Raw genomic sequence first — 12,997 nt, 5'->3', positions numbered from 1 at the left:
TGAAAGGCAGAACATGAAACATGGGGGAAAAAAGGTGAGAATAAGAAAGAGAAAAGGCAAAGAAAAACATGATAAAGATGACAAGACGAGGAATGAGAAGTTGATTCGAAGGGTTCGGGGGTGACAAAAGCAGGTGGGGAAGTTGAGTAAGTTTGGGGCTGATTTTAATTGGATACCCTTGATAACATCATGCAATCTGCTGAAACACAAGAATCGTTTAAATTTGTATTCATGGTTTACATTAAGATATAATCGCACTTCACTATATTTCCATATCACATTTAACCTTCATAACTGCTGTGTAGGATACCCAAGAAACGGAATTTGTTTTTCATTTGTATTGCACAGGTGTTTAAGTGTTGTAACTGAGTACTGTTTGTTATGGATCAGAATACTGAGAGGGTTGTGTCAAACACAATAAATTTTGCCTAAGAACATTTCAAGAGATTAAACTATTTAGTTCATGTCGTGCGTCTCATGTTGTCAAGGGAGAGAAAAGAGGGGAGTCACTGTCAGTCACAGAGACAAACAGTTTTCCTCAACTGTTCTGTCAACAACCCAAAGACTTGCCCGGTCCCTTTTCCTGAACTTTAAGAAATGCTTTCTGAATCGGATTCATTGGCAATCTGCCCAGGATGACCCTTTCTCTCCTCCGCTTTTAGGCTGACTTACAGTAGGTTCTGTCTTCCTGCAACCCTCGTAGACTATGTACATCCATCCAGCCATGATCCGAACCACCTTATCTTCACAAGGGTTGCGGGTCATATTATATTTTAAAGCTTATATCATTTTTTAAATATCATGTCAATTCATACTGTCCTAAATGTTCAACAACGGTGGTTAAACAGATCATGATTGTGAAATACACTACAGATTTCTACCTTTAAAGTCACATTAAATCTTGAAGGTTGAATTGTCACTGCGTGTGGTATCGAACCAGGGTGATAGCAGGTGTGGATTTTTCAATTCGGTTAGTTTTTAATTCGGTTTGAGTTTTATTTTTTAAATGTACCGGTACTTATGTTTGATGAGTATGTAAAACAATTTTGTTTGTTTTTTTAGGTGTAATAATTTTCAAACTACTTCTTTTGGATTGAGGTTTAGTATTAGTTTTATTTTTTTTATATATAGAATATTTGTTGAGCGCAACATAAATTTAAACAATATTGTGTAATAAACTACAAAACAACTGAACTTCCTTCTTCTGTAAGTGATGAACAGCAAGACCAAAATGAATACATTTAAAATGAACTTAAATTGTAGTTTCTGTTAGCTTTCACTTCTCTAATAGCATTTTCATTCTCATTTTATTTCATTAATGAAAATTATTATTATTTTTTTTAGTTATTTTGTTATTTTTCATCAACTTCAATAACTTTGCATCACACTAGATGAAGCAAAATGCAGAGGTCAGTGTAGCTAAAAACAAAGGATTAACTCTGTGCATGCATTGTCTTTTTTCGGTGGCTTTTTTAGACATATTCAAGCGGGAGAACCAGCAAAGGGAGTTTTGAGCTTTCGAAGAAATTAAAAGTCGGCCATCATGAGGGAACAAATTATGTTGACACTTAATGTTACACTGTTAGTGTGAATTTATGTATAAACTCACAACTAAAATAAGGAGAGCACATAGTGCTAATGAGGAAAGGTGTGATGAAATCCAGTAAGTACCAACCTTTTCATAGTATTTGATCTCGTAGTCGAGAATAATGCCGTTCGGTCTCTCTGGCTCCAGCCAAGACAACGAAACACTATTCCGTGATGTCTTCTCCTTTTTGATCACTATTACTGGAGAGGGAGCTGGGTAGAAAAACCAGAGAGAGAAAAATAGAGCATGTGAGACAGTGAGTTATCCTATATGGAGGTTCAGTAGAAGTTCAGTTGCATCCTGGCAATTGTCTAGCATTTCTGTTAGGCTAATTCAGTTTTCTGTCCAGTGGGGCCACATTAAAGGATGTAGGCTTAGACTGGGGGTTGTATACAGATGATTTACATAAAGTAGCAAGTGCAAACAACACACACACACACACACACACACACACACACACACACACACACACACACACACACACAGTTCTCATGTAAGGGCAGATAGGTAGTCACTTGAGGAAAGTGTTTAGATATCGTAATTCAGTCTAACGTGTCCATATAACTAACATATCCACCCATGTGCCATTGGAGGAGACATGATGTCTCCTCCAATCCCCAAAGAATAATTCCTGTGTCCTCATCACACGAGAGAACCATGAGTTAGAGAAGGATTATAACTTTTGAAGCATCTCATAGCTGCGAATAGAAGTTGGCAGTGGCCCTCATGATTTCTGTTACTATGGTTAATATTCCAAGACTTACAAAAACAGAATAGCAAACAGGCATTCATTCATATTCCTGAAGGGCTCCTTTCAAATCATGGTCCTCTGAGGCTCCCCTTGCACTTCTGCGTTTCTTCAGTCGATACAAATATGACATCTCTTATTTGAAAAGTCCAATGTATAAGACCATATTGGAAAAAAAAAAAATATTCTTAGCACTAAAACATGAGCAAATACAGCCGACTCGGTGTTGAAGGACTCTCTGTCAAGACACAACATGGAAAAATGTATTCGAGGCACCTGGACAACACAGAGATGGATCATATAAAATGTTGTAGCGTTACCGGATTTTTCAGACTGTAAGCCGCCACTTTTTTCCCCACGATTTGAACCCCGTGGCTTTTAATGTGACGTGGTTTATCTATGAAGTTTTACTGACTAGCTTCAAGCCATCAATATATGTACCCAAAGTATCATCCCCGCTTGTCAATGAAATTACCAAACATGTCACAGTGGAAAAATGAAACAGTCCCGAGAAATGCAGAAGTGTTTGTGCATAGCGGTACGCTGCTGTTTAGGATGGAATATAAAGGTTTAAGTATATAGCAGAGTGAAAATAAGTAGCTCAAGTTGAGTTTAATGAGCATAGGGAACGACTGCCATAAATACAGTCAACTTGGCTGCACCACCCCATCTCTCTGTTGTTTGTTTGACTACGAACTCCCATCATTGCTAGCAATGGACGAAAGGTTCAAGCGGCTAGCCACAGAGAACAGCATGTTTGGCCATGGGGCGACATCCCTTGCATCTCCCGTAACACACGCAACAACTGGGTTTCCAAAGGCTGCACTATCCCTGACAAAAAGACAATGGGTCAGCTAACTTTCTGGGTAGTTGACCCTTCCATTTTCTGGGGTTTGCTCCTTACTCTCCAGTTTTCCTCGGCAATCATTCACTTCAAGATGTTCACATGGTCCCACTCTAGTAATTTTCTGCACCCCACATGTTCTTTTTGGTCTTTCTTCACTCGGATTCTCATTTCCCTTTTTTTTTAACTGCTCTCTAATTGCCAGGGAGCTCTGGGGTTTGCTCTCCATCTGAGGCATTGACTTTTAATTTTATTAGACCACAGGAAAAAACATGTTTGTCTTTGAAATGTTCAAGCTTTGGTTGATTGCTATTGTAAAGCCACAGAGTGTGCCTTTGTGGGTATGGGTGTTTTTTTGTCTTCCCATGCATATACCCAAGTGTAAATCTGTTGGGATTTTTTTTTTCTATAACGAATCCAGATGGGAAGAATCTGTTTCCATACCGCCAACCCTTCCTCTCCCCTTGGTTGTGATAGTGGGGCAAGGCGGTGCTTTTTATTGGCACTGCGGTTTATGGTGGTAATGATTTTGTGTGTCTAAGTAGCTTAAGGGCAACTTCAAGTTCCTCGCATCATCATTTTAGGTTTCCTTTCTTTATCTCTTTCAGCTTGTCTACTGCAAAATGCTTAATTTGTTGTCTCTTGTTTTTTTCTAAGGTCTTAACTTTATGACTTAGGTGCCACAGAGAGTCAGACTGGCCTGTGGTGCCATTATTAAGTGTTTTAAATGGCACTTATAGGAATACGTAAGGACAATTGGTCAGGGAGCACATAACTCATACAGACTTAATGCGCTGAAATAATTACTAAAAAATAAATTCAAGCCTTGTAAGAATACTGACACAATAATTCAAGTATAGAATTCCCCCTGTAATTATCTAACCATTATATAATGAATAATAATAACAGTGGTGTGACGTATTTCCGGTAAAATCTCATAAGGCATCACCCTTTCTGGTAAAGGTGTCGTCGGTTCGAGTTTGAATTTCTATCACTTGTCAACATTTTAGGATAATTTTTTTCAAGATCGTTTGCATGCGTGTGGTTGCGTATATTCATCAGGAGAAAGAAGAGGAGAAGAGAGGACAGTACAGAGTTCAAGGATTATTATCTGATAGTAAAATATTGATTATTGGATGTGGTAGAGGAGACAACAGGCTCTGTATGGAGCTCCACCCCTTTGCTTGCACCCATTTACCTGAGAGTGGGAAGGACAGTACTAAGTGAACTCTGGTGGTCTCGGGAGAGGAGCTACATTGCAAAATCTACATTAAAAGATACTCACAACAGACTTTGATGATGCTCCTCCCCCAAAACGGAAGCTTTGGTACCTTGCGACATCAAACGCGGAAGTGCTGCGTGCATACAGTCCATTTAAATCAAAACTTGACTTTTTTGATAGAAAAATGCCAAGTTGACAAGCCACACTGTTCCAATAAAGCCCTACTTGTACAGCTCTATCAATTGGATCTGATTGGTGGCTGCTGCCCTACTTGGCCTCAATTCCAGTGGACTGTGCAATGAAAAGTGAAAACACATGATTGTATCCTCAACTTTATTAGGGTCCTTATCAAACCGTAATGGGTTCTCACTCAGCACCATGTGTCACCACTCACAAAGGAAATCAGTTCATAGTTTTTTTGTGTAATCCTTCTACGATGCAAGCAAATCCACATTACCTCTCATCCTCACACATTAGCACTAACTGGATGTAAGATCATTTAAATTTCTATCAAAGACTAGTTCCCTTATCAAATCAAGAGATTAACATTTGACTAAAGTCACTTATACATATTATGTCCAACTTAAATGTATGTCCAGGTAAAATGGGTGAAAATGGCGAGTGGCCTCTCTATTTAGGATCTGTGCAGTACTGTATGCACAAGCGTTTTCCCCTCTATTAGACTCAGGAGCAGTTCAAAGGGTTAGTGTTGGAATAAACTGCTTTAAATATAGATCACAGACTTAGTCAACATGACCATGAGTTGGAGGGCAAAGAGATGAGAGGAGGAATTGTATCTGACATAACTGCCCGGACACACTGCTACTACCCAGGGAAACACTTAATCCATCTTTTAACTGCTTTGGCATCTCTACGTGTGAGTAGATCAGGTAGGGCTGGCACACCGACATACTTAATCCTTGTAAACTCCCAGGGCCAAAGGAGAGTGTACAGCTGCAGGGGGAGATATTCTTTGGACTGAGACATGCTAATACAGTATGTCAGGTGGAGTGCGTAGTGTCTTTCAGCTTCAAAGTGTGTGTGTCTGCCTGCATCTTTGTGTGATTATCAACAATGTATAAAGCTAAGATCCATCTCTTCTGACAATTACTCAAAGACAGTTGTTAGTATTCAGCGCACACATAGCCCTTAGCATTGATAAGTGCACTCCAAGTCATATGCTGTATATGTTCAGAAAAAAAAAAAAAAAAAAAACTCCCCTTGACTATCCCTGCAGATTATATTTACGATAATCCCCCCCAAAAAGTTCTGCTCAACACACAGACATAAATATGTTGTTGCAAAATTCGGTGGCCCTCTCCACTTCAGTCAAGTCACACATACATGAATACACATAAACAAAAACAGAATATTTATGTGTGACGAATCCATGTCCTGTCACTTAAAGTAGGTCTGGTTCTTATCATCTATATAAGCAAACTGTGAGTCTGGGACCATGCAATGTAATTACAGCCAACATTCATCATAAATGCTTTGCAACTTTATGAGTTCACACGATCTGACTGTTGCCACACAATTCAATAGACCATAGTCTTCCCATGTGTTTGCCGCATGTGGGTCGCTAAAGGCAGGCCAAGGCCATTTTATCTGTATAGCACATTTCATATACTTGGCAACTCAATGTGCTTCACAGAAAAAAAAAGACAACACAAAAAAAAAAAAGTCACGAGAAGCTACATTGATACCATTTAAACACATTGGCAAAAATAAACCTTTAAATTTAAAAGTAAAAAAAAAAAAGAAAGAAAAGTAGGTTTCAAAAATAACTGAAAGGAAAAAAAATGATTTAAAATTGTTCAGAGTACCTTAATCAAAGATATGAGAAAAAAAGCACAGTTTTTTAACCTGGACTTAAAAACATTTAGCCTCGGGGCTAACTTCACTTCTTTTGGCAACTTATTCCATTTATGTGCAGCATAAGGGCTAAATGCAGCTTCGCTATATTTACTTTGAACTCTGGGGTCTACTAACTGACCCAAGTTGGCAGATCTACTCGGTTTATATTCAATCAGCATTTCTTTAATGTATTCAATCCAAACCATTGAGTGATTTATACTAGTGTAGTAGCAGAACTTTAAAATCTATTCTACAGGCAAATGGGTGCCAGGGTTCAGCCCTAAGGACTGGAGTAATATGTTCTGATCTCTTTGCTGTGGTCAGCTGCAGCTATTTGATGCTCATTTGAGGGAGTCCAGGAAGAAGACTGTTACAATAATCAATTCTGGATATGTGTCTCCTGGTCTGTTTGGATGGGACAAACCCTTCAGTCTAATGTGGACTCCTCCAACAATGTGTTACAGAGAGTAGTCAATTAATTGTGTATTTTATTTAGAAACTTTCCAAAAACATGTGCGTTCATTTTACCTAAGACTTCAAATTGTTTTTTGTGTGTGCCTTCTGATTGCTTGATGACCAGTCAAGGGTCTTCCACACCTCTCGCTTACGGTCATGCTGTCATGGAAAAGAGTCCAACTCCATAGAAGTATGACTGGATGACTTTGGTGTGGAAGAATTAGAGAGCGCTAACTTCACCCCTTGAAAATACATTTAGGATGAACTAGAACTGAGATTGTGAGCCAGGCTCCAATCTTCAACACCAGTGACCTCTGACCACACAAAAATTCCCATGGATACATTGTGAAATCTTGGGTTGAGCATTGAAACATTATTCTCAGCCCAAGGAAAACCAACTCTACAGTATATGTCATTCTATCTGTATTTCCCGTAGGTGAAATGGCCAACCCTTTTGTCAATATAGAGTGCATCCAAAAAATATCGTGAGTTGCCACTTTCTTGACATAAATGAGACACAATAGCTTTGAGAGATAAAATAAATGAAAAAAAAATGGCAGCTATCAGAAAAAGACAAAGTATGAAACAATCTAATGACACCTGATTAAAACAAACACCAACTATGTAGATGAAAAGCAAAATTCAGCTTTTGCATTGACTTTAGTACATTTTACAGCTGTAATGTGGAAGCACCACTTCTGTTTGCCTTCTTGTTCTTCTGAGAGCCACTGCAGATCTCAGGTTAGATGTCTTTTTTTTTTTTTAAGTATGGCAGTTTTAGGAGCCCATGGTTACTCTAAGGTTGCCTGTAAAATGGATGACATTTTCATTTCTGAGATGTCAGGCTCCAGTCATTGACCATGATTATGCTGCAGCCCAGGTTTGACTTCTAAATATCAAGCATTTATGATTGGTGTAAGTACATTTGAACATGAACATTAAATTGAAGGCTAAAGCATTAAATATAAAAGGGGAGAGAAATATTATCTTATGGAAGAGTAGTGATGATAATATGTTTGGGTATTTTTCTTTCAGCCTCTTCTAAGAGTTATCACTTCAAATGTCATTCAGGTCATGCTATATCCAGAAGGGTTGAGTCGAGACAGTGTTCAGTCCTCACGCTATTTAGATAGCGTGCAGTTTGTTAAGGCTCCTTTGTGTCTCGTGACTCCGTGCCGTCTCCCTCCTCTGTCCTGCTGCTTGTGACCCAGATATCTATCCTAGTGTGTCATCACAAAGTACAAGTAGGAGACAATTGCTGGAGGATGATAGAAAGGTATACACTTTTTGGCACCTGTGATATTTGTAAGAGGTGTGCTGCACAGCTGTAAATATACAATACAGTACTTGTTTAGACAGGACATCCTGGAGCCCCTGAGGCTGCTTGGTCTCAGAATTGAAACAATAACAAAAAAATGGCAATACCAACAATAAATAAGAAAAGCTACAGACACCTTCCCATATCTGCGATAACAACCACAGCAAAAAGTAAATAAGGTCTTGCAAAATAAATTAAACTGGGCTTGTAATGTCAAAGCAATATTACCTCTTCAGTAGTTGCAGCCACCATTACAAATATTAAAGCAACGTGTGGGCCACATGCCCCACCAAACACAGCAAGTCTTTTATTGCTATTCATTCTTTAAGACCACGATTTTACCAAAATAACTTCAGTGACGTATTGCTTCCCTGTTTCTGCCCCTTATAAGCATTGGACTAAAAAAGCTTCCACGTTTGAGAAACAATAAAAAAAATAAAATAAAAAATAAACATCCGTCTTCCCTTCTTTTGCATGTCCACTTTGATACAGATGGATGTCACACAACTTTAAAACACTTAATACAGTGTATACTGAGTTCATACTATATTAGAGACCCGGTAAGTTGTTCCACCCGTGCATTGTTTGTCTTGTATCCTGCAAACAACTGAATTGCTTTCTCGACTCAATGGTGATTGAGTCTTCATGGTTGTATCAATTGGGCAGCTATTGTTCCAAGTGGGTACTTCCTGCATGCATCAATGGGAGGTTTGCAACCCATTTCCTCCCAAATCATTCAAACTCATGTCCTTATACGTGGCAGCCAAAAAGGCTGCAACACCCACCTCCAATAATGGCGTTGATGTGGGTGTTTTAGGTGAGTTGAGGGATAAGTCACATTCCTGACCGAGGGTCTTGGCTGGATGTAATTGAAATACAGACATTTGATTGTTTTGACCACTGAGAAAAAACCTTTATGCTCCCAATGAGTATGTTAAAACAATTGTTTTGGCAAAACGCAGCTTCTCTTGCCCCAACCTTTCATTCCAGACAAGCCTTCAAGAATAACTGCCAGATTGTGAATCCTCTGAAAACTTGTACAAATGTTTGCTTTGTGATTGTTTTCATTGGTGGTTATGTTTCTCTTTTGTGAAAGGATGACTTTTGTCATTTCTTTCATTTATTTTCTTTGGTGTTCTGAGTGTTCGCAGTGGATTGCTTTCTTTACACCAATAGTTTCCTTCATTGCTTTTATTTTTGTTTCAAGGTCTTTGATCATAGCCTTATTTGGACTGTGGCTGTTAGCAAAGCTGAATTTTGTTGTTGGCCTTACTGTACTATACAGTATATATGAACATACATTATAAGAGAAATAATTTTTAATGGGCAAATGTGTGCAAAATGGTACGGTGGGCGACTGGTGAGCACGTCAGCCTCACAATGCAGAGCTGCAGGGTTCGATTCCAGCTCCGGCCTTCCTGTGTGAAGTTTGCATGTTCTCCCTGTGCCTGTATAGGTTTTCTCCGGATACTCCGGTTTCCTCCTACATTCTAAAAAAATGCATTGAACGCTCAAATTTTCCGTGGGCGCGAATGGTTGTTCGTCTCAGTGTGCCCTACGATTGGCTGGCAACCAGTTCAGGGTGTCCCCCGCCTACTGCCCAAAGACACCTGGGATAGGCTCCAGCACACACACGACCCTCATGAGGATAAGCGGATCGAAAAATTGGTGGATGGATCAAGTGCGTGCAAAACTGTCAGTACATAAGCATTCTAAAGTTAAGTAGTCACAAGTTTCATATGTTACTACTTGTGGGGTTTTGAAAAACAATAATGCTTTGCAATGTGTTTTGGAAAAAACAATAACCTAGTTTAAGATTGATAGACAAATACATTTTGGCATGCTTGTGAAATGCACCCCAGCACACATTGCTAATGTGGAAGCAGAATATTTGACTGGTATTATCTACCATCTGTTGTAACATCTCACCGGCTTGATTGGTGGTAATGGTGACAGCGGCATACTGCCTCATCTTGGGCGCCAGTGACGAGACTCCATTCTGTGCCTCAATCTCAAACGTGTAGTTGGTGTGAGCTAGCAGGTCTCCTACTGTCACGGTGGTGTTTTGGAGGCCCGTGGCCCTTGGAAGAAAGCGGACATTGCTTCGGCAGGGCTCACATCGCGGGCTGCCACCATTGCTTCCATTTGCGGCTCCGGCCCGACATCGTTTGCAGAGGACAGTAAAGGTGAGGTCCCTGCGGCCACCTGTGTCCTCTGGCCAGCTCCAGTCTAGGATAACGGAGGTCTCGTTGATGGAGGAGATAACGTTACGAGGAGCGGAGGGAGGGCCTGGTGGTCAGAGGAGAGGACATGAAGTGGAAGTGAGAAGACCAGGAGGTCATTGGATACACAGGATGAGAAAAGGAAGCAAAAGCAGAAGGAAAGTGAAGTCATGAGATGGGGGGAGGGGGGGGGAGAGCACAAAGAAAATGGCATTTAATGGCAAATGGCAAATCCACTAACCGCCATTTTATGAGTGCGATGTAAGCCAATACATCAGCTCAGCAGTTCTGAATTCCACTTTTACAAGGCCTGGCTTTTTACAGTTTGTGTTGGCAACAACTGAAAAGGTCATAATCTGTAATCTTTATTCCTGGTGTAAAAGTAGACCGTGGATTGTAAAGCAGTGTTATGTACAAAATGATTATTCTGACTGATTGTTTGTAATTGTCAATTATTGTATTTTAATCTTTGCATTGTAATTAATCCGTTCAGGTTCATGATCACTAAAAACAACAATGTGGCGTACGGTTAAATGTCACAGGCACCAATTGCTTTTCTGTTTTGGCTGATGATGCTTTTAAATGTCAAGGCCAACTCTAAAGATCCTCACCCGCACCTCTTTAAATGATTAATCATTTTTAGTTGCAGCCCTTGTACCGCTCTGTCTGCCCAAAAGAGAGAAAAGCTGGCCAGCTGACCAGATGGTGTTTAAATAATAATAGCCTGTCATGACAGGTCTTCTAATTAGAATTCTGTCCATTACTGAGAGTGTCCTTTTATATGTTCAACTGTGTTCCTGCAATTGGTGAAACATGATAAATTACTTTTCTCTCTCAGTCCTTTGGTCATAAATTAATACGTAATCAGACATCAGCGAATGGGCTGATTTATAGTTTCTTGGGGAACGGCTTTTGGAAAGCTTGTAAGATGAATCTGCAATCAATGTGCATCAGAGGAGGACAAACAGAATCATGTCGGCAGGAGAAAGGGTGATTCAGACCAATAAACATTTGCAACTTGAATGACCCATGAATTCATTACCACTGCCTTCGAAGTTGAATTGATGTGGTTTCCTGTCAACAGCTTTGAACCTGTCAACTTGGGTTTTCGTTTTAATGATAGGTCAATATTTTCCAAGATATGGTCTCAATAAATTTGGAGACAATTTACACATAAATGAAACCAAATCCCCCCCCCCCAAACTGGGATAAAAAAAAAAGGTTCAGAAGCTGTCTGGCCAATCTCTACGCTGCAAATTGAACAGCAATTCGAAGTTAACATTGCAAATCACAATGTGTTTACACACTAACATCTTCGATAAGATAATGTAATAATGATGGCCCGAACTGATATTCTTAAATCTGTCCATAGGTAGTTATAGTTTTGTCAAATGCTTTATTTTCCCACATTACACAACATTACCTTCATTGTACAATTTGATGTAGAAAAATTGTGCACGATAACTCAGAGCGAGAAACATCTGAAAGCATTCAGTTCATCAAAGAACACTAACGTGTATTGACAGTCAAAATAACAGGGAATTAACTCCTCAAGGCAGGGTGAAGATGTGTTTTATTTAATATTTTTATTGCTGCTGAAAAAAAAAAATCCTCCCACCCATATCATAATTTTTCTACTGTGAGACATTGGGAGGCACCGGTTATAATGAGATGATCACAACCTGCATCCCATCAGTTTGATGTGCAAACGTTCCTACTTACGTGTACAGGCCATGGAGGCTGGGTCTCCCTCGGCACGGAAGTAGTTTTTCTCACATCCGCAATGCAGTGACCCTTCATGGTGAGCATAACTATGAGGTGGACACTTGGAGCACTCCACGTTTCCCAGTGTGGACTTGTAAAAGCCACCCCGGCACACTGGGGAGGAAACAGAGATAGAGACATTAATGTCATGCAGAAGGAGCCCATCAGCAGCAACGTCAGAGATAAACTCTCCTCCACAGCACCCAAAGTATAAGGAATGAAACTTGGGTGGTGTCTAAAACACGCACATGCAAACAGGAGCATGCCCGTTACAGCACAATGTATAATAATATCCTTCAATGTAGCAATAACTCTATATCTCCTTCTATGAAACACTTCACTAAATTGTCTCAATTAATTCCATCTTTGCTTTTTAGAAAACATCGCATTAAGTAGGCAAATTGTCCACTCATTAAAATAAGGCTCATTGTATTAATTTTTTTGTAAAGATCATCACAAATGCTATATGTGACAATGCAACTTAGGTACTAACTACTGCTTGTTTTTGTCCTAGTGATCAAGTGTGTTTAAAGCTACACATATATACAAATAAATACCAAATTGAGTTAAAAGTGCATTCATGCTGTACTTTCAAGTGCTGCCAAAATCCCATGCCATACTATGATATCAAATGCAAAAAAAAAAAAAAAGAAAAGAAACATGTGAGACCCGCAAACAATTTTAAAACAAATTAAAAGAGATTGAAACTGACACAACTGAACATGTTCAAACACCTAGTCAGAAATACAACAGTACCAGCAACCGCAGGAAAGCTAGCAGAATATGTTGGCTCAGCAGAACAACACCCTCCTGCAAAAGCCGGTGACACTGCCCATACCACGACTACCTTATCCATCACTGACACTGGCACGCCAAGGTCCCAATTCTGCAGTAAACACTCCACTACATCCAGCCGGGTGTGTAATTCTGAGTGTGTGTGTGTGTGTGTGTGTGTGTGTGTGTGTGTGTGTGTGTGTG

The 12,997-nt window shown here is 39.7% G+C and overlaps 1 protein-coding gene across 7 annotated transcripts in view; it reads right to left on the bottom strand.

Annotated features, from left to right (window-relative positions):
* Positions 1–12,997, bottom strand: part of epha3 (eph receptor A3) — a 91,935-nt gene that overhangs the window by 28,320 nt on the left and 50,618 nt on the right. For all 7 annotated transcript variants that reach the window (XM_019882435.1, XM_019882437.1, XM_019882438.1 and 4 more), the window contains 3 exons: positions 11,978–12,133; positions 9,963–10,322; positions 1,676–1,800 (listed from right to left, as the gene is read on the bottom strand). In XM_019882435.1, the coding sequence (XP_019737994.1) occupies positions 1,676–1,800; positions 9,963–10,322; positions 11,978–12,133 (641 nt within the window). The remainder of the gene's footprint in view (positions 1–1,675; positions 1,801–9,962; positions 10,323–11,977; positions 12,134–12,997) is intronic.

The sequence above is a fragment of the Hippocampus comes genome, unplaced genomic scaffold, assembly GCF_001891065.2.
Source record: "Hippocampus comes isolate QL1 unplaced genomic scaffold, H_comes_QL1_v1.1 scaffold111, whole genome shotgun sequence".
NCBI lineage: Eukaryota > Metazoa > Chordata > Actinopteri > Syngnathiformes > Syngnathidae > Hippocampus > Hippocampus comes.
Note: the sequence above shows the minus strand (reverse complement) of the source record. Positions and strands in the feature narration are given on the sequence as shown.